This window comes from Coregonus lavaretus (genome assembly GCF_964263955.1).
Source record: "Coregonus lavaretus genome assembly, contig: HAP1_SCAFFOLD_803, whole genome shotgun sequence".
NCBI classification, from domain to species: domain Eukaryota; kingdom Metazoa; phylum Chordata; class Actinopteri; order Salmoniformes; family Salmonidae; genus Coregonus; species Coregonus lavaretus.
The window spans coordinates 54910-78105 of NW_028166639.1; the positions used below are offsets into that span (position 1 = coordinate 54910).

Here is a 23196-nt window from a genome sequence, read left to right on the forward strand (position 1 = left end):
TTTTTTGTGTATGGGTGGTCCCGGGGATCGAACCCACTACCTTGGCGTTACAAGCGCCGTGCTCTACCAGCTGAGCTACAGAGGACCAACTATGTAAAGAAAAAAGTATTTAATAAGATTATTTCATTCATTCAGATCTAGGATGTGTTATTTTAGTGTTCCCTTAATTTTTTTGAGCAGTGTATATATATATATATATATATATATATATATATATATATATATACATATATATATATATATATATATATATATATATATACACACACAGTGGGGGAAAAAGGAGAAAAAAAATTCCAGAAAATCACATTGTAGGATTTTTTATGAATTTATTTGCAAATTATTTGCAATCAAGTTGTAAAAACATCTCAAGGAAAATCAATGGAAACAGGTTGCACCTGAGCTCAATTTCGAGTCTTATAGCAAAGGGTCTGAATACTTATGTAAATAAGGTATTTGTTTTTTATTTTTAATACATCTGCAAACATTTCTAAAAACCTGTTTTCGCTTTGTCATTATGGGATATTGTGTGTAGATTGATGAGGAAATGTTTTTATTTAATCCATTTTAGAATAAGGCTGTAATGTCACAAAATGTAGAAAAAGTCAAGGGGTCTGAATACTTTCCAAATGCACTGTATATTTGTAATCTCAATTGAATTGAATTGAGACAGAGAGATTAAATAGATTAATGCAATTACAAAAAACTATCCCAGATATTTCTACACTACAAAATATACCATATTTCCCTGAGAGTGAAATGAGTCCCTGAGATTCAGTCTGATTAATGTCGATATGGTAGAAAAAAAAGGATATATTTAATCTCAAGAGCTACATTTTTGCCGATTTCTCTTTCCTATAAGAGTGAGAGTCTATTTCTACTTCCTATAAGAGTGAGAGTCTATTTCTATTTCCTATAAGAGTGAGAGTCTATTTCTCTTTCCTATAAGAGTGAGAGTCTATTTCTATTTCCTATAAGAGTCTATTTCTCTTTCCTATAAGAGTGAGAGTCTATTTCTATTTCCTATAAGAGTGAGAGTCTATTTCTATTTCCTATAAGAGTGAGAGTATATTTCTCTTTCCTATAAGAGTGAGAGTATATTTCTCTTTCCTATAAGAGTGAGAGTATATTTCTCTTTCCTATAAGAGTGAGAGTACATTTCTCTTTCCTATAAGAGTGAGAGTCTATTTCTCTTTCCTATAAGAGTGAGAGTCTATTTCTCTTTCCTATAAGAGTGAGTCTATTTCTCTTTCCTATAAGAGTGAGAGTATATTTCTACTTCCTATAAGAGTGAGAGTCTATTTCTCTTTCCTATAAGAGTGAGAGTATATTTCTCTTTCCTATAAGAGTGAGAGTCTATTTCTCTTTCCTATAAGAGTGAGAGTCTATTTCTCTTTCCTATAAGAGTGAGAGTCTATTTCTATTTCCTATAAGAGTGAGAGTCTATTTCTATTTCCTATAAGAGTGAGAGTCTATTTCTCTTTCCTATAAGAGTGAGAGTCTATTTCTACTTTCTATAAGAGTGAGAGTCTATTTCTCTTTCCTATAAGAGTGAGAGTCTATTTCTATTTCCTATAAGAGTGAGAGTCTATTTCTATTTCCTATAAGAGTGAGAGTCTATTTCTCTTTCCTATAAGAGTGAGAGTCTATTTCTACTTTCTATAAGAGTGAGAGTCTATTTCTATTACCTATAAGAGTGAGAGTCTATTTCTCTTTATCTATCATAAAAGGAGCCCACTAGTCCCCTTTGTTGGAACATAATGACATTCCAATGTAAAAGATGCTCTTAAAGATACCATTATATAAACATATACACTATATCTAAACAGAGATATATATTGATATTGTGTTCAGCCAGTGCAGCTGTCCAGTCAGTTGTCTGCTAGATGTTAAGTCTCACATGTTGTTGCCTGAGACCTGTCCAGGATGATTCAACATTCAACATGTTCCAGATAGAAATTCAATGTACAGAGATATAAAAATATTCCTCCTTTATATTGGGAGACTATAAAGAATAGAGTCCCTGATCTTGTAGTCTGCAGCCAGTGTACCAGAGTAACACAGGTAGGTTGTCTGGTAGACAGTAGCCTCACAGTGATGTCACCTTGCCTGAGACCTGGGGCTCATTCAAGACCGTTAAACTTTCACAATGTTGCAGATAGCCTATCTTGTTAGATAAGACATCCTTAACTTTTCATGTGGTGTGAAAATGTTTGATGTCCTTTGTAAACATTACATGATCTGCATTTGAAAAACTCTTAATGTTTCACCCTATGACGCAGAACCCCCGGAGTTAACTGTGACCCCCTTCCTCTCCCCTCCTTGGGAATGTAATACATTATTCACTCATGTTGTGTTGAGGCTGCACATTCAGACATTCATTTGTCAACTTCTCCTTTAACTCAATAGCCAGTTTGTTCTGGCCCATCTTCCTCAGGATCTCCAGTGTGATCTTCACAGTGCCGTCGTCATGGTATCGCTGCACCATCATATCCACTGTGGCCTGTCTGGTAGCGTTCTCCAACTGGCTCTTTGGGATTGAAGGAAAATCCTCCACTCCCTGACTCAGGTGCCACTGAAATCTCTCCAGCTGTTCTGAAACCAGCTCTGTCAGAGTGCCCAGCAGCAGATTAGAAACATTTGTTGTTGTCCCTAGATACAGAAACATAAAACAATGAGAACTATAACATGTGACATCATAATAACTAAAATAAACAGTCCTGACGGATCTGAATTCTCCTTGTATGTTTAAGTAGGTAAACAAGTTCCCTGTTGTGTGTGATGATGCCATCTTGCTGAGTCTACCTTTAATAATTGTAATTGAAGACATTCAAAATGTTTATGGTTTTGAAGATTGTGCCAATACACTGACTTCCTGTTAGCAGTTTGTCCCATGGCTATGTAGAGCTGGTGAGTATGGGTGTCTCTGTAGTGGGAGATTGCACCTTATTGAGGTGAATATATCTAAATGAATGTATTTGTATTTCTATTGCTATATCAGAGCACTTGGTTACTATAGTAACTCTATGCACACTATCTTTAGTAACTCATGTTTTCTTTCGCTTGTGTTTAGGATCCTAAAAAAAGATACACGATTGTTTTCGCTGCAATAATCAGACATGAAGGAACTCTTACACAACTAACTCTCCCGGGAAAGACAGGAAATTATATTTACCTGCTGTAGCGCCACCTTGTGGTGTAGCTGTAGATAAAAAAATATATAACTTGTTAAAGGTCGCGAACAGTCATTCTGAGTCAGTAAAATAGGCTTTTGAGTAACAAGGTTTCCATCCAACCAATTCATGCGGATGAATTACCTGACGCATGAAAAAAGTCACGACCGGGCTGATAAAACAGGAAATGCTGGTACACGTTTATAAATGCAGACAGACAATTAGTTAATTTGACATGGTGGGATCTTTTTGTGTCGGGAAATATCGCTCTTATCCATAATAATCTCATAATGTAGGTATCCTATCTGCACTGTATCTAGCTGTTGGCTAGAGCGCACGTGCCAAGACCAGAGTGGGCACATTTGTTATAATGCAACAGTTTTTGTGACAAAACCATCAGTAGAGTTGAAAATGCGTTGGAAACCCATTTAACTTATATTTTTCATTCAGTACATGGTAATTAATTTTTATGTGCACTACGCCAAGTTATTTCTATGTGCAGTACGTCACCACGCACAGCATTTTATCCGCAATAGAGCTCGCTAGCTTGTAGTCCTAAAACCCGGAAATGGGCGGGGAGCTGATAGGCTGGGGAGCTCACCTTGACTGACAGTTCTTTGAAACCGCCTATGTCAAGCAACATGGACGCAGTGATGCAATGAGATTATCTCAAGATAATTTGCTGATACATAAAGCAACTCATATCATGGTTTCACAAATTATTTGTTTATCCTGTTTGGTTATTGTAAAAGCATCAATATAGAAATAATGGTTGCTATATCATTTAGCTAGATAGCCCAAATGGAATTTTCAGCACTGTTTATCAAGCTAGCTAGATAGATCATCTTGGACAATTTTTGTTGAAACTTTACAGGGTGAGGTCTGGGTAAGTTATATATATACACACACTGAGTGTACAAAACATTAAGAACACCTTCCTAATATTGAGTTACACCCCCCCTTTTGCCCTCAGAACAGCCTCTATTCGTCAGGGCATGGACTCTACAAGGTTTCGAAAGCGTTCCACAGGGAGGCTGGCCCATGTTGACTCAAATGCTTCACACAGTTGTGTCAAGTTGACTGGATGTCATTTGGGTGGTGGAAACCCAGCAGCGTTGCAGATCTTGACAAAAACCGGTGCGCCTGGCACCTACTACTATATCTTGTTCAAAGGCATTTAAATATTTTGTCTTGGCCATTCACCCTCTGAATGGCACACATACACAATCCATGTCTGAATTGTCTCAAGCCTTAAAAATCATTATTTAACCCATCCCCTCCCCTTCATCTACACTGATTGAAGTGGATTTAACAAGTTACATCAATAAGGGATCATAGCTTTCACCTGGATTCACCTGGTCAGTCTATGTCAGGAAAGAGCAGGTGTTCATAATGTTTTGTACACTCAGTCAGACAATGTTAATTAATGAATATGTCATATATCATGACTATCAATGATGTCAAGAAGTTTGTATGAATCTCATGTTTGTCTCTTGATGTAATGACATGACAATTGTGTCTGAGTTTTGGGCTAACCTTCCTCCATTTTTGTTCCATGCTGGTGAAAGACCTAGCTAGCCAGTAACTAGCTAACACCAGACACAGATGAAAGCGGAAACCTATAAGTATATTTGCCTTAGAATATATAATTACAGGTTTCCCCTATTCATCGAACACACTGCTATGTAAACCACACCCCTCTGCGAATACGCCTTCTGCGATGTTGGTTACAAGGCGGTACTTATTTAAATTAGGTAAGAAAATAATGTCACAAAAATCCTTTAATATTCCCAGCTCCTGAATCCAAGTGGTTGACATGGGGGAGAGGATGAGTAACTTTATGATAACTTTATCAATGCAGAAGCAACAGTCATTTTTCATACTTTGGTCATCCTACTTTGATCTGATTTAATCCGAATATCATCACATTACATGAAAAACATGATTTTGACTGTGCAGGACCTTTAACAAAATAAGTGACAGACCATAAAGAATATAGTCGTTTAAGTTTATGGTGCAGTTTATGAGGTTAAACCGCAGGTCAAATCAAATGGCGCACACACAATCTATTTTACAACACAGAACCATTAGGAGAATATGAGTTGTTCCCAATTGAATTGTGAGTTGATGAGACTAAGACAAGTATAAGGTTTGATGAGACCAGTTACCTGTAGACTTCACTTCTGTTGGTGAGGCTGTGGATTAAAAGAGAAGGTGATGTACTACATTTATATGGTGAAATAATCAATTGTATCATAATTAGATTAAATCAACAACAGCACTACTTCCATACTATTATGATGATTGCTACTAATGTAAAATGTAAATGTAAAATGCTACTATTACTACTAGTTCTATAGTAACTCCTACTCTCTCTGAATTTCAGTTACCTGGTAGTGAAACAAGGCGGTTCCATACACATTCATTTTCAGGACCGTCATGTTCTTCCAGAAGAAGATTCACTTCTTCAACAACAGTTTTTAAACGCAACAGGAATGTTGGCATGTAGTTTGTATAGGAATCATAATCCACAAACTCTGCTTCCTGAAAAAAATGCATAAGTATCATGTCAAACAGAATTGTACGTGATTTCTATTTCTTATCAAGGTAGCATAACAAAAATAATTTACATGTGTTAACACATTTCCTCTCTCTCTCTAGCTCATGTCATATATATATTAGCCTACCTTTGGATCTATGTGATGTTCATCTGTAAGATCGGTGGAGAGGGTGTATTCTTGGTCCGGGGTTAGTCTACAGTTAGGATTTATTTCAATGTATTTTTCTCTGTCTCCATTCCTTCTCCTCCTTGTCTTACACACCTTGAGAGGATTGAAAATGGTTTGGAACACACTGTCATGGTGAGGTAGCTGTGGCGTGTGATTTGGACGGAGTCAGGCACAGGAGAGTAAATCACAGGATAAAGGTTTATTCTGTATATATGTCGATACAAGGTACAAGGCGCTCCACCGAGCTCATATAACCTCCACAATAAACAATCACACACAAAGACAAAGGGGCAGCGGGAACACTTATACAGGTACTGATGAGGGGAATTGAAACCAGGTGTGTGTAATAAACAAGACAAAACAAATGGAATGATGAGATGAGGAGAGGCAGTGGCTAGAAGGCCGGTGACGACGAACGCCGAAGCCTGCCCGAACAAGGAGAGGAGGCAGCTTCGGAGGAAGTCGTGACAGTAAGCCCTGCCTGAAACATGGAAGCCCAAATGTCGCCCTCGGACCTTGAGGGTATCGTCTTGATGTAATGTTTAAGATGTTGGGTTGGCGAGCGAGAGACCCCCCAGGTTTGGATTCACCATTTAGTGTTACGTTACACCCCAAAATAAGGCAAAAGGTGAGTTCAACAGTACGAGTTTGATAGAATTCTAACGAAAGAAGAGTTTGACAACTCTAATCTACTTACCTCATCAATGTCAACATTTCTAGGCAGCAACAACACATTTAGGGTGGAATTATTTTTATCATCTGGGAGTTGGTAAAATAGTAGCACCAGACCACGGATAGGAGAGACAAGAGCTTTCTTATCCTTGGTGATGCCATATTTGCTGAATCCATTGATGTTTAATATGACATGAGTTTCTGTTGTCTCATGGGGATGGAGAAACTCCATACTGTCATCATCAGTCACATGGGCTACAGACAGGAAGTCACATCCACCCTCTAGGAGAGAAAGAGAACATTAGTCTTCTGTTCAGATGACAAAAACAACCAAGTAGTGGAGTAGTGATGCTACTGATGGTGATTAAGAATACGTAGTCTATAACCTCCCTGGAAATGTATTACTTACCAGAATGAATCTCACAGTGTGGGAGGCGTAGTTGACAGACAGACTTCTGAGAGCAGTCAATGTTGAACAGGGGTCCTGCAGGTCTCTTGCCTCTCTTGGCTAGAAGCCTCCTGTTCCAGGGGACTGTCCTATAGAGCACCTCTCCCTCTCCCTCCATCCTAAACACCAGGCCTGTTATACTGCACTGGAACAGACCTGCACTGGGGCACTGGAACCTGTAGAACAAACAATGGTGAAGAATGACATTTTAATTACATTCCCTGAATATGATTTGAAAAATTAGGCATTGTCCTTACAAACTATTCATGAGAAAACAAGTAAAATAATACTGAGTTACCTGTATGCTCCCTTGCCCTCACGATCGTAGATTTCTGGTTCAAAGTTTTCAGGAGACCTCTAAAATGTAAAAACAATAGATTTTAAAGGGTTTGAAGAGTAGTTTAATAGAAACATATTCAACTTGTCTATCTTTCTCTCTCTCTTCTTTCTTTCTTTCTCTCTCTTCTTTCTTTCTTTCTTTCTTTCTTTCTTTGTTTTTGTGGGGGTAGATCAGCTTAATATTGCAGATAGATTGTAACTTCCATCAATGTAATTGTCTGCATCACTTCCAATCCCCCATGTTTTTTATATATATACTCCCCTTTATTACTTTTCAACCCCACCATCCTTTCCCTACTTGGGGTAAATTAGTGAACAACAATGCCCAGGCCTCTACTTCCAGCCTATACTTACTATCTACACCTTATGAACACATTCAATTTTACAATAATTATATTCTATTTGTTTTTGCTCCTGAACTTCTTCTACTCTCAACCTCTCCGATTATTTTTCATGATGTCCATCCGGTTTGCTTCTATATGCCATATCTTTCTAACTGTGCTCTTTCCCAAAAGCTCCCAACATACAATCTATATACTTATTATGGACACAGTATGCTTACATTATTAGTTATCTTGTTATTATTTATTGTTATTTGTTATTAGTCCCATCCTTCAACTCCATTCAATACCTCCCATCTATCTTTTAACACCATCCATATAGGATTTATATTTGCCATATATATTTCAACCGTACTGTGATGTTTTACAAAAGTTCTGAACCTTTCTATTCTCATTGCTTCTACAGATTGTGAATTAAAAATAAACATTTTTGCTAAAAGTATTATTACATTATTGATCGATTGACTATGACTTTTCAGATCACCCAGTAATGCTATCTGCAAGGTTAGCTTCAGGTAAATATTGCAATCCTTTAGCCATTCCTGGACCTGTGTCCAAAAACAAGCTACAAATGGACAGAACCAAAACAAATGATCTAATGATTCTGTCTCTTCACAGCAAAATCTGCAGAGCTGGGAAGATTGTATCCCCCATATAAATAACATTCTATTGGTAGCAGGAATTTTATATAATAATTTAAATTGAAAGATTCGTTTTGCGGTGTCGTTTTGCGTGTCAGTTCATAAACACTATGCCATGGGATCGGTACGTCAAAAATCTCTTCCCAACTATTTTGCAATTTATATGGGACGGCTGTCAATCCTTTGGTCCTTAAGTGAAACTGATATACTGTTTTATTTATCACAGTTTTCCTTAACCAATTATGTTCTTTAATGCAAGGCCAACAGACAAGTTCCTTACTTTCTCCCCGTTCCACTTTCCTCTTCCACTTTTGCGGTAAGGCTGCAATTATTTGGTTGTAATTTTGGGTAGAGCAGACATTTCCATATGTTTTTGTTAGCTGTATGTGCGACATAACTCCACCAGTCCTACCGATGATATCATTTACGAATATTATACCTTTTTTAAACATTCTGTCAAAAAATAAAGTTTTTTTGTCAATTAGTATATTTGAATTTAACCACAATATTTGTTGCATTATTTGTTTTGTCGTTTCTGGAGGATTAAATTGAAATTGCAACCAACTTTCTATGGCTTGTTTTAGAACATTCTTGAACATTGGGTGAGACATTCTTACTAATTTGCTTGAGAACCAGTTCGGATTTAAGTATAACTTTTGTATGACTGAAGCTTTTAGTGATAGGTCTAATGCTTTAATATTTAATAATTTCTGTCCTCCGAATTCGTATTCATTATATAAATAGGCCCTTTTAATTTTGTCTGGCTTGCCGTTCCAAATAAAATTGAATGTTTTTTTCTCATATAATTTAAAAAACTGTTCGCTAGGCGTAGGCAAGACCATAAGCAAATAGATAAACTGGGATAATACTAAAGAGTTAATCAGGGTGATTTTTCCACAAATTGACATGTATTTACCTTTCCATGGTAGCAAGATCTTATCTATTTTTGCTAACTTTCTATTAAAATGTATTGAAGTGAGATCATTTACTTCCTTTGGGATATGTATTCCGAGTATATCCACATCACCATCAGACCATTTTATTGGTAAACTACATGGTAATGTAAAAAATGTATTTTTTAGTGATCCAATACGTAATATAGTACATTTGTCATAATTTGGTTGTAATCCAGATAGGTTAGAAAATGTATCTATATCCTCTATGAGGCTGTGGAGGGATTCTAGTTGTGGATTTAAAAGAAAACATGAATCATCAGCGTACAATGACACCTTTGTTTTTAAGCCCTGGATTTCTAATCCTCTGATATTATTATTGGATCTGATTTTAATAGCTAACATCTCGATGGCCACAATAAATAGATATGCTGATAGTGGACAACCTTGTTTCACTCCTCTTGACAGTTTAAAACTTTCTGAGAAATAGCCATTATTTACTATTTTACACCTAGGGTTACTATACATGATTTTGACCCATTTTATAAGAGATTCTCCAAAATTGAAATGCTCCAGGCATTTGTATATAAACCCCAGTCGTACTTTATCAAATGCCTTTTCAAAGTCTGCTATGAATAGCAGGCCTGGTTTGCCATATTTTCCATAGTGTTCTATTGTTTCCAATACTTGCCTTATATTATCTCCAATGTATCTTCCATGTAAAAAACCTGTCTGATTAGAATGAATAATATCCGACAATACCTTTTTAATTGTATGCGCTATACATTTTGCTAGAATTTTTGCATCACAACACTGAAGTGTAAGGGGCCTCCAATTTTGTAAATGGACTGGATCTTTATATTTTCCACTTGTATCCTGTTTCAGTAATAATGAGATCAGACCTTCTTCTTGAGTGTCAGATAATCTACCATTTACATAGGAGTGGTTAAAACATGCTAATAACGGTCCTCTTAGTATATCAAAAAAGGTTTGGTATACCTCGACTGGTATGCCATCCAACCCTGGAGTTTTCCCGGACTTAAAGTCTTTAATTGCATCCAGAAGTTCCTCCTCTGTAATTTCATCTTCACATGAGTCTTTCTGTATGGCTGTTAATTTTACATTATCAATAGAAAAAAAATCTCTACAATTAGCTTCAGTTAGAGGAGATGGAGGCGACTGAAAAGAAAACATATGCTTAAAGTACTTTGTTTCCTCCTTCAAAATATAATTTGGTGAATCATGGGTGACTCCGTCAATTGTAACCAGTTTCATTAAGTTATTTTTGGTAGCATTCCTATGTTGAAGATAAAAAAATAATTTTGTGCATTTTTCCCCATATTCCATCCAGTTTGCTTTATTTTTATATATAAATATAATATGATCTTTCTTGAATAAGTTTCTCCATTTCTTTTTGTTTTTCCTCTAATTTATTCTGAGCCTCTATGTTACAGTTTTTATTGTCATCTATCTGTTCTGTTAGACTTTCTATTTCCTTTGTTAGTATAAACTCTTTTGATCTAAATTGCTTTTGTTTTCGAGATGAGTACTGAATTGCATGGCCTCTAAAGGCACATTTAAAGGTGTCCCATACAATAAGTGGATTTGCTGTACCTATTTTATGTCGGAAAAAGTCAGTTATAAATTCCTTTGTTCTAATTACAAATAAATTATCATCCAATAGGCTTTGATTAAATTTCCAATATCCTCGCCCACGTGGAAATTCAGTAAGAGTAATGTAAATGCCAATTATATGATGGTCCAACCGCATTCTGTCCCCTATCAACACTTTTTAAACTTTTGGTGCCAACGAGAAAGAGATAAGAAAGAAGTCAATACGACTAGCTTGATTGAGTCTCCGCCATGTATATCTCACTAGATCAGTATATTTAAGCCTCCATATATCTACTAGTTCTAATGTATCCATGACATTCACAATTTCCTTAAGAGCATGTGGGTGAATGCTTGTGGTGTGATTTCCTTTACGGTCCATTGAGCTATTTAAAACAGTATTATAATCCCCCACCATAATAATATTGTCTTGAATTGCTTGCAGGGTTGATAATTTATTATATATACAGTGGGGGAAAAAAGTATTTAGTCAGCCACCAATTGTGCAAGTTCTCCCACTTAAAAAGATGAGAGAGGCCTGTAATTTTCATCATAGGTACACGTCAACTATGACAGACAAATTGAGAATTTTTTTTCTCCAGAAAATCACATTGTAGGATTTTTAATGAATTAATTTGCAAATTATGGTAGAAAATAAGTATTTGGTCACCTACAAACAAGCAAGATTTCTGGCTCTCACAGACCTGTAACTTCTTCTTTAAGAGGCTCCTCTGTCCTCCACTCGTTACCTGTATTAATGGCACCTGTTTGAACTTGTTATCAGTATAAAAGACATCTGTCCACAACCTCAAACAGTCACACTCCAAACTCTACTATGGCCAAGACCAAAGAGCTGTCAAAGGAAACCAGAAACAAAATTGTAGACCTGCACCAGGCTGGGAAGACTGAATCTGCAATAGGTAAGCAGCTTGGTTTGAAGAAATCAACCGTGGGAGCAATTATTAGGAAATGGAAGACATACAAGACCACTGATAATCTCCCTCGATCTGGGGCTCCACGCAAGATCTCACCCCGTGGGGTCAAAATGATCACAAGAACGGTGAGCAAAAATCCCAGAACCACACGAGGGGACCAAGTGAATGACCTGCAGAGAGCTGGGACCAAAGTAACAACGCCTACCATCAGTAACACACTACGCCGCCAGGGACTCAAATCCTGCAGTACAAGATGTGTCCCCCTGCTTAAGCCAGTACATGTCCAGGCCCGTCTGAAGTTTGCTAGAGTGCATTTGGATGATCCAGAAGAGGATTGGGAGAATGTCATATGGTCAGATGAAACCAAAATAGAACTGTTTGGTAAAAACTCAACTCGTCGTGTTTGGAGGACAAAGAATGCTGAGTTGCATCCAAAGAACACCATACCTACTGTGAAGCATGGGGGTGGAAACATCATGCTTTGGGGCTGTTTTTCTGCAAAGGGATCAGGACGACTGATCCGTGTAAAGGAAAGAATGAATGGGGCCATGTATCGTGAGATTTTGAGTGAATACCTCCTTCCATCAGCAAGGGCATTGAAGATGAAACGTGGCTGGGTTTTTCAACATGACAATGATCCCAAACACACCGCCCGGGCAACGAAGGAGTGGCTTCGTAAGAAGCATTTCAAGGTCCTGGAGTGGCCTAGCCAGTCTCCAGATCTCAACCCCATAGAAAATCTTTGGAGGGACTTGAAAGTCCGTGTTGCCCAGCGACAGCCCCAAAACATCACTGCTCTAGAGGAGATCTGCATGGAGAAATGGGCCAAAATACCAGCAACAGTGTGTGAAAACCTTGTGAAGACTTACAGAAAACGTTTGACCTGTGTCATTGCCAACAAAGGGTATATAACAAAGTATTGAGAAACTTTTGTTATTGACCAAATACTTATTTTCTACCATCATTTGCAAATAAATTCATTAAAAATCCTACAATGTAATTTTCAGGATTTTTTTTCTCATTTTGTCTGTCATTTGACGTGTACCTATGATGAAAATTACAGGCCTCTCTCATCTTTTTAAGTGGGAGAACTTGCACAATTGGTGGCTGACTAAATACTTTTTTCCCCCACTGTATTGTCAAAGAAGTGTGGATCATCATTATTTGGTCTGTAAAGGTTAATGAGACATATCTGTTTATGGTCCAATAACATATTTTAAATAATCCATCTACCTTGCATATCTATTTGAACAATTTGCACATTCGGATCGAAATTACTATTAATTAATATCATCACCCCTTTTGAATTTCTTTGCCCATGGGAGAAGTATATCCCCCCCCCCATTCCTTTTTCCACGCAACTTCATCTCGAATTGTTGAATGAGTTTCCTGTATACAATAGATATTATATTCCTTCTCTTTAAGCCATGTAAATATTGTTCTTCTTTTGTTATTATCAGCTAAGCCATTACAATTATAACTGGCTATACTAATTTCAACATACACCATAATGAGATACAAGTTTCAAGTCTATTTATTATTATATATGTTTGTAAAGGTACCAATAAAAAATACCGTAATGATTGAGTGTCCATATAGCTGTACCGTGATATTTGCATTGCAACTGAGTAACCCTTCAATTGTTCTCCACTAATTCCCCCGTTAAAGCCCCTCCCCATCCCAAATTGAGCCGTCATCCCAGTGATCGGCTTCCCACCCACGTCCCTCCGGATCCCTAAGGCACCGAGAGGCCAGGACCCATCCATCGAAAACAGCACACAGTGCCACCCACAAAACAGAAGCAGATTAACCGCCAAAAGCATTTCCAATGCTGTCACCTCTCTCTCTCTCTCTCTCTATATATATATATATATAAATATATATAACTATTAAAAAAATTATGCATATCCTATTTTCCATCATTATCAATTAATATGCATAATAATGTCGGCAGTTCATGCGTAGGATTTTAACATATAACACGGATTGCCATTGTATTACATTTCATTTATTGACAAGCAATTATTATCCTAGCAAATAATTCCCGTGGTCCATCCCATACCCCACCCAACATCCCCCCCCCCCCCCCCCCCCCCCCACAACCGATGCTGGACAAACACACACGCACATACTCCAACACACTCAACCCCCCTCCTCCACAATCCACCATAAAATCAGATACTCAACGGCTCTTTCTTTCTTTCTTTCTTTCTTTCTTTCTTTCTTTCTTTCTTTCTTTCTTTCTTTCTTTCTTTCTTTCTTTCTTTCTTTCTTTCTTTCTTTCTTTCTAGTGAGGGTCTTACCATGGGAGGGTCAGTAGTACACAGGCTCTGGTCCACTACTCTACATTCTGTGATGCTTAACTCGTCCATGGCTTCAGGTAAGCTGTCAGACAGATGCACTCTGACACAGTCCTGGCTCTCTTCTTCCATTGTCCCATCAGTCGCTGATGGCAAGGTGAAGGCCTGTCCAACAATGGGATCATTGGGTTCCAGGAGAAGAGGAGAATCTGCACAGAAATAGTGTATATATCTAATTTTGTTAGTTATTGGTTTAAAGTTGTCTTTGTATTAAATACAGATGTAGGATCTTCATTTGAGCCAGTTTGCTTCAGCAGGAAAATAATCCTGCAGCAACAGGAAATGTGAACTATTATGTATATTATAATTAATTGACATTTTTGTAGGAGTTGATACATTTTTCGTTAGGTCAATTCAAGTGGAAAATACAAACTTCAGAAAACTTTTTAAAACTCCAATACACTACAAGTTTGCATTTCTTGCCGTATAAGAACATTCTCAGCAACAAAATAATGATCAAATGAAGATCTTACATCTGCATCTCCTTCACTCTTACCTGGGGTTCTAGGAGGACTATGAGATGAGGAACTTGGCATTTCCTTCAACGTTTTTTGGGTGGCCTGGAGGACTGAGGAGAAAACAGTTGAAATGACAAACTCTATATTGACCGTTTATAGAGGTGTTACCTGCGTTTCTGAGATGTGTTATCAAAAGGGGACATAGATGTTGTATCCTCATTTATATGTTATAAAACGAAATAGTAAAGAAGCTGGGACTCTTTTTTTGAAACACTCAACATCCTGACTAGGAACAACACCTGTAATTACCTCCTCTGTGATCTCTCTCTAACTTCTCAGCAAGATCACCCAGGTCCATCTTCCTCATTGTGTTCAGTGTGATCTTCACAGCTCTCTCAGGGCTGTATCTCTTCACCATCTGATCCACTGTGTCCTGTCTGTCAGTGTTCTCCAGCTGGCTCTCTGGGATGAGAGGAAAGCCAGGCAGCTGGACGCTAGTCAGGTTAGACTGAAATGTCTTCAGCTGTTCTTCAGTGAGCTCCTCCAGAGTGGTCAGCAGCAGAGCTGGAACATCCAACATGAAGGGTCTCTAAAATAACAAAGATGATCAGATATAAGGAAGAGAATAGAAATACTGGCTACTGATATAAAATAAAGAACATGAATATATTAATATTGGTAGGACAAACTAGAATCTTTCTGCTGGTCTCTCAATACCTCATTCTCATACACACGCACAGCATATGTGGTTAGTTCACAATGACATTTGACCCTTCTTATATGACTACTAGGCTTACCTTGATGACCAGTGCCATAGGCTCCTCCCTCTGCCTCTTCAGACACTTCTCTCTAGACCGGGTTGACCTGGACACAGGAAACAGTCACACACTGCTCTGTTCCCCTACACCACCACCACATGCTGTGGTCACTTCACTGTTCTACATTCATTTCACTCACTTAATGAGAATGATGTTATACATTCTGATAGAGTTGTTAAAGGGGAAATCCACTGCTTTTAAAGTATATTATCTCTCCAGCACCATACCAGTAGACTCATATATTCAATCTCACCAGTGCCTACATAGTTTTAATATCTGACTAATGTACTCAGTCTCCACTGACATTCCAGAAGAGGTGCTGGGGAGGTTGGCGTTATGTGCCCCTGCTGGCTTCTGTTCCCTCTTAGAAGCAGCAACCGGCTCCTACACACACACACACACACACACACACACACACACACACACACACACACACACACACACACACACACACACACACACACACACACACACACACACACACACACACACACACACACACACACACACACACACACACACACACACAGCCAACCAATGGAACAAATAAAAAATTAACTAAATAAAACAGAAACTTGACAAAAGAGTTCCAAGAAATATAATATTATAGAGCCAACTGATATAGTTGTCTAATTACATCATCATGATTAAAAAAGAATACTATATATATTGTGATGTCACGAGAGGCTGTGTCCTGGAGGGACGTTACATCCCCCTGAGATGGCTGCAAACCCAGACAGCTATGGCTCCATCTGCTGGTATGGTCGGGAACTCCACCCCTCTATGGCCAATCTTCCCACGCAGCTGAAACAAATCAGGAGCTGATGAGCTGAAGGTTTGGAAGGGAAGAGACAGACTGAGGGGGGGGTGTGTGGGTTGTGAAGAAACACAGTCTCCAACCTGGGCTCTCTGGAGGACAAGAGTGCTGCACGTCCACTTCCATGAGGAATATAAGGATTTGGAGATACTTCCCTTTGGGAAATACTCACCTTTGGATATATTCGCCTGTGGAAATACGGGAGAGACATTTTGGAAGGACTTTTTGCTGGGTTGGCCACTAGCTGCAACGTGGACTACAGTAAGGCTGGGGAAAAGTTATCTGAGCGAGTGAGAATTATGATTTTGGATGTGGAAGAGACATCCCTGAACTGTTAACCCTTAAAGAGCCACAAGAGAACAGAATTTTGTTATATTTTCGTTAATTTCCCAAGACCTTTAATAAAATCCTTGTTTTGTTTGAACCTTGTCTCCTTGCACTACTTGAGCAATCCCGCTGAAAGCTGTGTAGCCTCTCGTGACGTCACAGATGGTGGAGAATACAGGCAAGCTCAAGCGTTAATGGTGCATGTCAGAGGAGGATACCGAAGGTTTGATCACCCAGTTTTCCAAGTTGGCCGTAGGCTCCCCGCCGACTGAAATGGAGGACATATTGAAAGCCCTGGTTGCTGGCCAGCAAGCCCAGATGCAAGCAAACGTGGCTCTCTTGGAGGAGCAAAAGAAAGCCAACCTTCTGAAGGCAGAGGAATTGCAGTTGCAGAGACAGACGGTTGTCCAAAATACCCGCCCAATAAAGGCAAGTGACTTTATATCTAAGATGGGAGCTACCGATGACATTGAGGCATACCTGCATGCATTTGAGGCCACGGCCACTAGGGAAGCCTGGCCCAAGCAACAGTGGGTTGGTCTGTTAGCCCCCTTCCTAACCGGGGAATCGCTGAATGCTGTCCGGGACCTGGGCCCTGACCAGGTTACTGACTATGATGCCCTGAAGTCTGAGATCCTCAGCAGATATGGACTCACAAAGTTTGGTATGGCCCAGCGCTTTCACAGCTGGACCTTCCAACCAGACCAACCTCCTCGGGCGCAGATGCATGAACTTGTCCGAATCGCAAGGAAATGGCTGGATCCGCAGAGGAATACAGCAGCGGCGGTGGTGGAGGCCGTTGTGGTGGATCGTTACCTACGCGCCCTGCCTTATGAGGCAAAACGGTTCATCAGTCAACAGGCCTTGACCACGGCTGATCTGACCGTGGAAGCTGTGGAAAAGTACCAGGCCACAGCGGAGATGCTGAATGCTTCCCGAAAAGACCCCAGGAGTGCGCCCCCACCACAAATGGGAAGAACCCGTCCAAAGGACCCCAAGGTCTCGAACCCAGCCACGTCAGGACTTATCCCGGCTCCAGGGGGAGCCAGAAACCAGGCGGGTCCAAGAAGAGTACACCAGGAGGGGGAAACTCGACAGTGTTACCGGTGTGGGGAGATGGGACATATCTCCTGGCAGTGTGGGAAACCAGCCGATGAACCTATGCCCACTGCGGAGTCCTCCAGCTCAGCACCCACACACCGTTTTGCCTCGCTCTTGGGAGTCGTAGATGGCGGCCCAGATCGACCCCCCACCTGCCCGGTAACTGTGAATCACCATGATGTGGAGGCCTTACTAGATTCTGGTAGCCGGGCCACCCTGGTGCGTAAGGATTTGGTGGGCCCAACGTGTCTGACCCCGGGGAAAGTCCTCCCAGTTTCCTGTGTCCATGGAGACACCAGAGAATACCCCATTACTGAACTTACAATGACCAGCACACGGGGAACCATACACACGACGGCGGGGGTGGTTGATTCCCTCCCCGTCCCTGTCCTAATTGGACGAGACTGCCCAGCCTTTTACCCACTCTGGAGAGAGTCTCAGGAGAGGATAACCCGAGTACCTCGGAAACGGAGAGGCAAGACTCATCCTGGGAAGGCTCCGGTGCAATCCTCCGAATTACTCACTCCCGCCCGGGCTCTGATAGGGATGGCAGGTGCCCAGACCGACACAGAGACTGGTCCGGATACGGGAGAAGAGAACGCAGCCCAGGAAAGTGCTCCGTTCTCCAGTGAAGAAGACGTCCCAGGCACCCAAGAGCTTCCCCCTCTCACAGGCCAGTATGGAGTACACAAAGAGATAGAGAACTACTGCCGTAGTTGCCCTGAGTGTCAGCAGGTTGGGCCAGCCACATACCCCGGGTACAAGCGGTGCTGGATTCGCTCAGGGAAGCAGGGCTCACGGCAAACCCGAAGAAGTGCAAGCTGGCCTTCAGTGAGACAAACTACCTGGGGTACACCATTGGGCGGGGGTTGGTCAAACCACAGGAAGCCAAACTGCGGGCCATACAGGACTGGCCGCAGCCCATCACCAAGAAGCAAGGCTGGCAAGCACCACGGCAATGCGGACGCCCTCTCCCGGCGTGATGCCTTCTTCGCTGCCTTTACCCCGACGAGGACGTCGGTCCCGAGGAGGGGGATGTGTGATGTCACGAGAGGCTGTGTCCTGGAGGGACGTTACATCCCCCTGAGATGGCTGCAAACCCAGACAGCTATGGCTCCATCTGCTGGTATGGTCGGGAACTCCACCCCTCTATGGCCAATCTTCCCACGCAGCTGAAACAAATCAGGAGCTGATGAGCTGAAGGTTTGGAAGGGAAGAGACAGACTGAGGGGGGGGTGTGTGGGTTGTGAAGAAACACAGTCTCCAACCTGGGCTCTCTGGAGGACAAGAGTGCTGCACGTCCACTTCCATGAGGAATATAAGGATTTGGAGATACTTCCCTTTGGGAAATACTCACCTTTGGATATATTCGCCTGTGGAAATACGGGAGAGACATTTTGGAAGGACTTTTTGCTGGGTTGGCCACTAGCTGCAACGTGGACTACAGTAAGGCTGGGGAAAAGTTATCTGAGCGAGTGAGAATTATGATTTTGGATGTGGAAGAGACATCCCTGAACTGTTAACCCTTAAAGAGCCACAAGAGAACAGAATTTTGTTATATTTTCGTTAATTTCCCAAGACCTTTAATAAAATCCTTGTTTTGTTTGAACCTTGTCTCCTTGCACTACTTGAGCAATCCCGCTGAAAGCTGTGTAGCCTCTCGTGACGTCACAATATATATACAGTGAGCTCCATAATTCACTGGACAGTGACCATTCTTTTGTTATTTTGGTTCTGTACTCTAGCACTTTGAGTTTGAAAGGATACAATGACAATGAGGGTGAAGTGCAGACTGTCAGCTTTAATTTGAGGGTATTTTCATACATATCGGATGAACCGTTTACGAATTATAGAAGCTTTTGTACATGGTCCCCCCCATTTTCGGGCATCAAAAATCATTGGACAGTTTAACATAATGTAGAATAAAGTAATCATTGTTAATATTTGGTCGCATATCCTTTGCATGCAATGACTGCTTGAAGTCTGCGATGCATCGCCATCACCAGACGCTGGGTATCTTCCCTGGTGATGCTCTGCCAGGCCTGTACTGCAGCCATCTTCAGTTCCTGCTTGTTTCGGGGACTTATTGCCTTATGTCTCCTCTTCAGCATGTAAAATGCATGTTCAATTGGATTCAGATCTGGTGATTGACTCGGCCAGTCAAGGTTTTTCCACTTTTTGGCCATCAAAAACCCCTTTGTTGCTCTAGCAGTATGTTTAGGGTCATTGTCTTGTTGCGTGATTAAGTGCCGTCCAATGAGTTTGGAGGCATTTGGTTTTATCTGAGCAGATAAAATATTTCTGTAGACTTCAGAATTCATTGTTCTACTTCTGTCTGCAGTCACATCATCGATGAAGACAAGTGAGCCTGTTCCACTGGCAGCCATACAGGCCCAAGCCATAACACCCCCTCCACCATGTTTCATGGATGAGGTGGTATGCTTTGGATCATGGGCATTTCTTTTTTTTCTCCACACTTTTGTCTTTCCATCACTCTGGTACATGTTAATCTTTGTCTCATCTGTCCACAATATTTTTTTCCAGAACTCTTGGGGTTCTTTTAGGTGCTTTTTAGCAAACTGTAATCTTGCCTTTCTGTTCTTCAGGCTTATCAGTGGTTTGCATCTTGTAGTGTACCCTCTGTAGTCCTGCTGGTGTAGTCTTCTGCGTATGGTAGACTTTGACACATCTACACCTGCATCCAGGAGAGTGTTTTTGATCTTTTGGGCTGTTATCAGGGGTTTTTTCTTCACCATAGAGAGTATTCTCCGGTCATCCACTACAGTGGTCTTCCTCTGTCTACCGGGTCTTTTGACATAATTGAGTTCACCGGTTGTTTTTTTCTTGTTAATGATGAACAAAACTGTTGACTTGGGCATGGCCAGGGTTTTTGCAATGTTCCTGAATGATTGATTTTCATTTCTGAGCCTTTTGACGGCCAACTTCATTTGCATCGACACTGCTGTCTTCCTCATGTTGTCACACCCCAATAACAACCTCCAAAGGCAATAGCAACGTCTAGAATCATTACTATTCATCAACAGCTCTCCTGCATTCACTAACGACACAAATGAATACACCTGCCTAACGACACACATCTGTGAAGCCAATTTAACAAATACTTGTAGTACCTTAAAATGGGGGGACCATGTACAAAAGGTGCTGTCATTTCTAAACGGTTCATCCGATATTTATGAAAATACCCTCAAATTAAAGCTGACAGTCTGCACTTCACGCTCATTGTCATTGTATCCTTTCAAACTCAAAGTGCTAGAGTACAGAACCAAAATAACAAAACAATGGTCACTGTCCAATGAATTATGGAGCTCACTGTATATATATGTATCAACTTTACGGTGACGAATGTCCATAGAGGGAGAAGTAGTCAGACAGAGTAAATGTCCATTGGGAAAAGTAAAGACCGTTTAGAGGGAAATGTCCATAGAGGGAGCAGCAGTCAAACAGAGGTAATGTCCATTGGGAAGAGTAAAGACCGTTGAGAGGGAAATGTCCATAGAGGGAGCAGCAGTCAAACAGAGTAAATGTCTATTGGGAAGAGTAAAGACCGTTGAGAGGGAAATGTCCATAGAGGGAGCAGCAGTCAGACAGAGTAATAAAAATATAAGCACAACATGTAAAGTGTTTCATGAGCTGAACTAAAAGATCCCAGAAATGTTCCATACGCACAAAAAGCTTATTTATCTCACAATTTTCATACAAATTTGTCTACATCCCTGTTAGTGAGCGTTTCTCCTTTGCCAAGATAATCCATCCACCTGAGAGATGTGGCATATCAAGCTGATTAAACAGCATGATCTTTACACAAGTGCACCTTGTGTTGGGGACAATAAAAGGTCACTCTAAAATGTGCAATGTTGTCACACAACACAATGCCAAAGATGTGTCAAGTTTTGGGGGACTGTGCAATTGGCATGGTGACTGCAGGAATGTGAGAAGTGAATGTTCATTTCTCTACAATATGTCCTTTTAGAGAATTTTGCAGTATGTCCAACTGGCCTCACAACCGCAGACCACAAGTATGGTGTCGTGGGGGTGAGCGGTTTGCTGATGTCAACGTTGTGAACAGAGTTCCCATGGTGGTGGTAGGGTTAGGGTATGGGCAGGCATAAGCTACGGACAACGAACACAATTGCATTTTTTCGATGACAATTTGAATACACAGAGTAGAAGTCCGTTGAGGAGGGTGGGTGGACATGTCCATAGGGGGAGCAGAAGGTACATGCAGTTTGGATGCTGGAATCATTTTGGAGTGGACAAACTTGTCTACTTTTTGAAGTGATTTGTTTGACAATCAGATGAAAATATCATGACTGGTTGTGTTCATGCCACGTAAAAATGTAATTAACATTTAAATTAAGTCTTTATTATTAGGCCCATACCTTTTTTTACTCAATACAGAGACACCCCAAATGTGTAATTTGAAGGCTGCTCACACTCACACATACTCTGACTCTCTAACACTCTCACTAACACTCACAGTGTGTGTTTATTACTGTGTTCTATATGTGGTTTGTTCACCCTTCTTATATGACTACTAGTCTTACCTTGATGCCCAGTGCCCTAGGCTCCTCCCTCTGCCTCTCCAGATGGTGACGCTTCTCTCTAGACCGGGTCGACCTGGACACAGGAAACAGTCACACACTGCTCTGTTCCCCTACACCACCACCACATGCTGTGGTCACTTCACTGTTCTACATTCATTTCACTCACATAATGAGAATTATGTTATACATTCTGATGGAGTTGTTAACGGGGAAATCCACCTCTTTTAAAGTATATTATCTCTCCAGCACCATACCAGTAGACTCATATATTCAATCTCACCAGGGCCTACATAGCTTTAATATCGGACTAATATACTCAGTCTCCACTGACATTCCAGAAGAGGTGCTGGGGAGGTTGGCGCTATGTGCCCCTGCTGGCTTCTGTTCCGTCTTAGAAGCAGCTACTGGCTCCTACACACACACACACACACACACACACACACACACACACACACACACACACACACACACACACACACACACACACACACACACACACACACACAGCCAACCAATGGAACAAATAAAAAATGAACTAAATAAAACAGAAACATATCCTTGACTCAAAAGTTCCAAGAAATATAATATTTTATACATCTATATATTTTATAAAAAATAAACAATATAAATAATACTATTCAGAAAGAATTCAGACCCCTTCCCATTGTCCACATTTTGTTACGTTACAGCCTTATTCTAAAATGGATTAAGTTACCTTTTTTCCTCATCAATCTACTACACACAATGTCCCATAATGTAAACGCAAAAACAGGTTTATAGAAATATTTGCTAATAATAAAAAATAAAACAACTGAAATATCACATTTACATAAGTATTCAGACCCTTTGCTATGAGACTCGAAATTGAGCTCAAGTGTGTACATTTTCCATGAATCATCCTTGAGATGTTTCTACAACTTGATTGGAGTCCAGCTGTGGTAAATTCAATTAATTGGACGTGATTTGGA

At 40.4% G+C, this 23196-nt stretch overlaps 2 protein-coding genes across 3 annotated transcripts in view; both read right to left on the bottom strand.

The window, feature by feature from the left end:
• Window positions 1-2247: 2247 nt before the first annotated feature.
• LOC311114481 (caspase b-like) lies at window positions 2248-5942 on the bottom strand. The gene is made up of 5 exons (XM_084189725.1): window positions 5861-5942; window positions 5564-5717; window positions 5342-5368; window positions 3176-3202; window positions 2248-2652 (listed from the first exon to the last, which is right to left on the bottom strand). The coding sequence occupies exons 2-5, from the start codon at window positions 5676-5678 to the stop codon at window positions 2339-2341; spliced, it is 483 nt and encodes a 160-aa protein (XP_084045851.1). The 5' UTR covers window positions 5679-5717; window positions 5861-5942; the 3' UTR covers window positions 2248-2338.
• A 133-nt stretch (window positions 5943-6075) lies between these two features.
• Window positions 6076-23196, bottom strand: part of LOC311114480 (uncharacterized protein) — a 37140-nt gene continuing 20019 nt past the window's right edge. Inside the window, exons 17-26 of one of the 2 annotated variants that reach the window (XM_084189723.1) lie at window positions 22560-22639; window positions 22229-22301; window positions 15723-15802; window positions 15398-15464; window positions 14910-15189; window positions 14639-14710; window positions 14086-14291; window positions 7321-7379; window positions 6984-7198; window positions 6076-6856 (exon numbers count right to left, since the gene is read on the bottom strand). In XM_084189723.1, the coding sequence (XP_084045849.1) occupies window positions 6537-6856; window positions 6984-7198; window positions 7321-7379; window positions 14086-14291; window positions 14639-14710; window positions 14910-15189; window positions 15398-15464; window positions 15723-15802; window positions 22229-22301; window positions 22560-22639 (1452 nt within the window). In that variant the 3' untranslated portion in view covers window positions 6076-6536. The remainder of the gene's footprint in view (window positions 6857-6983; window positions 7199-7320; window positions 7380-14085; window positions 14292-14638; window positions 14711-14909; window positions 15190-15397; window positions 15465-15722; window positions 15803-22228; window positions 22302-22559; window positions 22640-23196) is intronic. The other variant, XM_084189724.1, reaches the window with a different exon arrangement.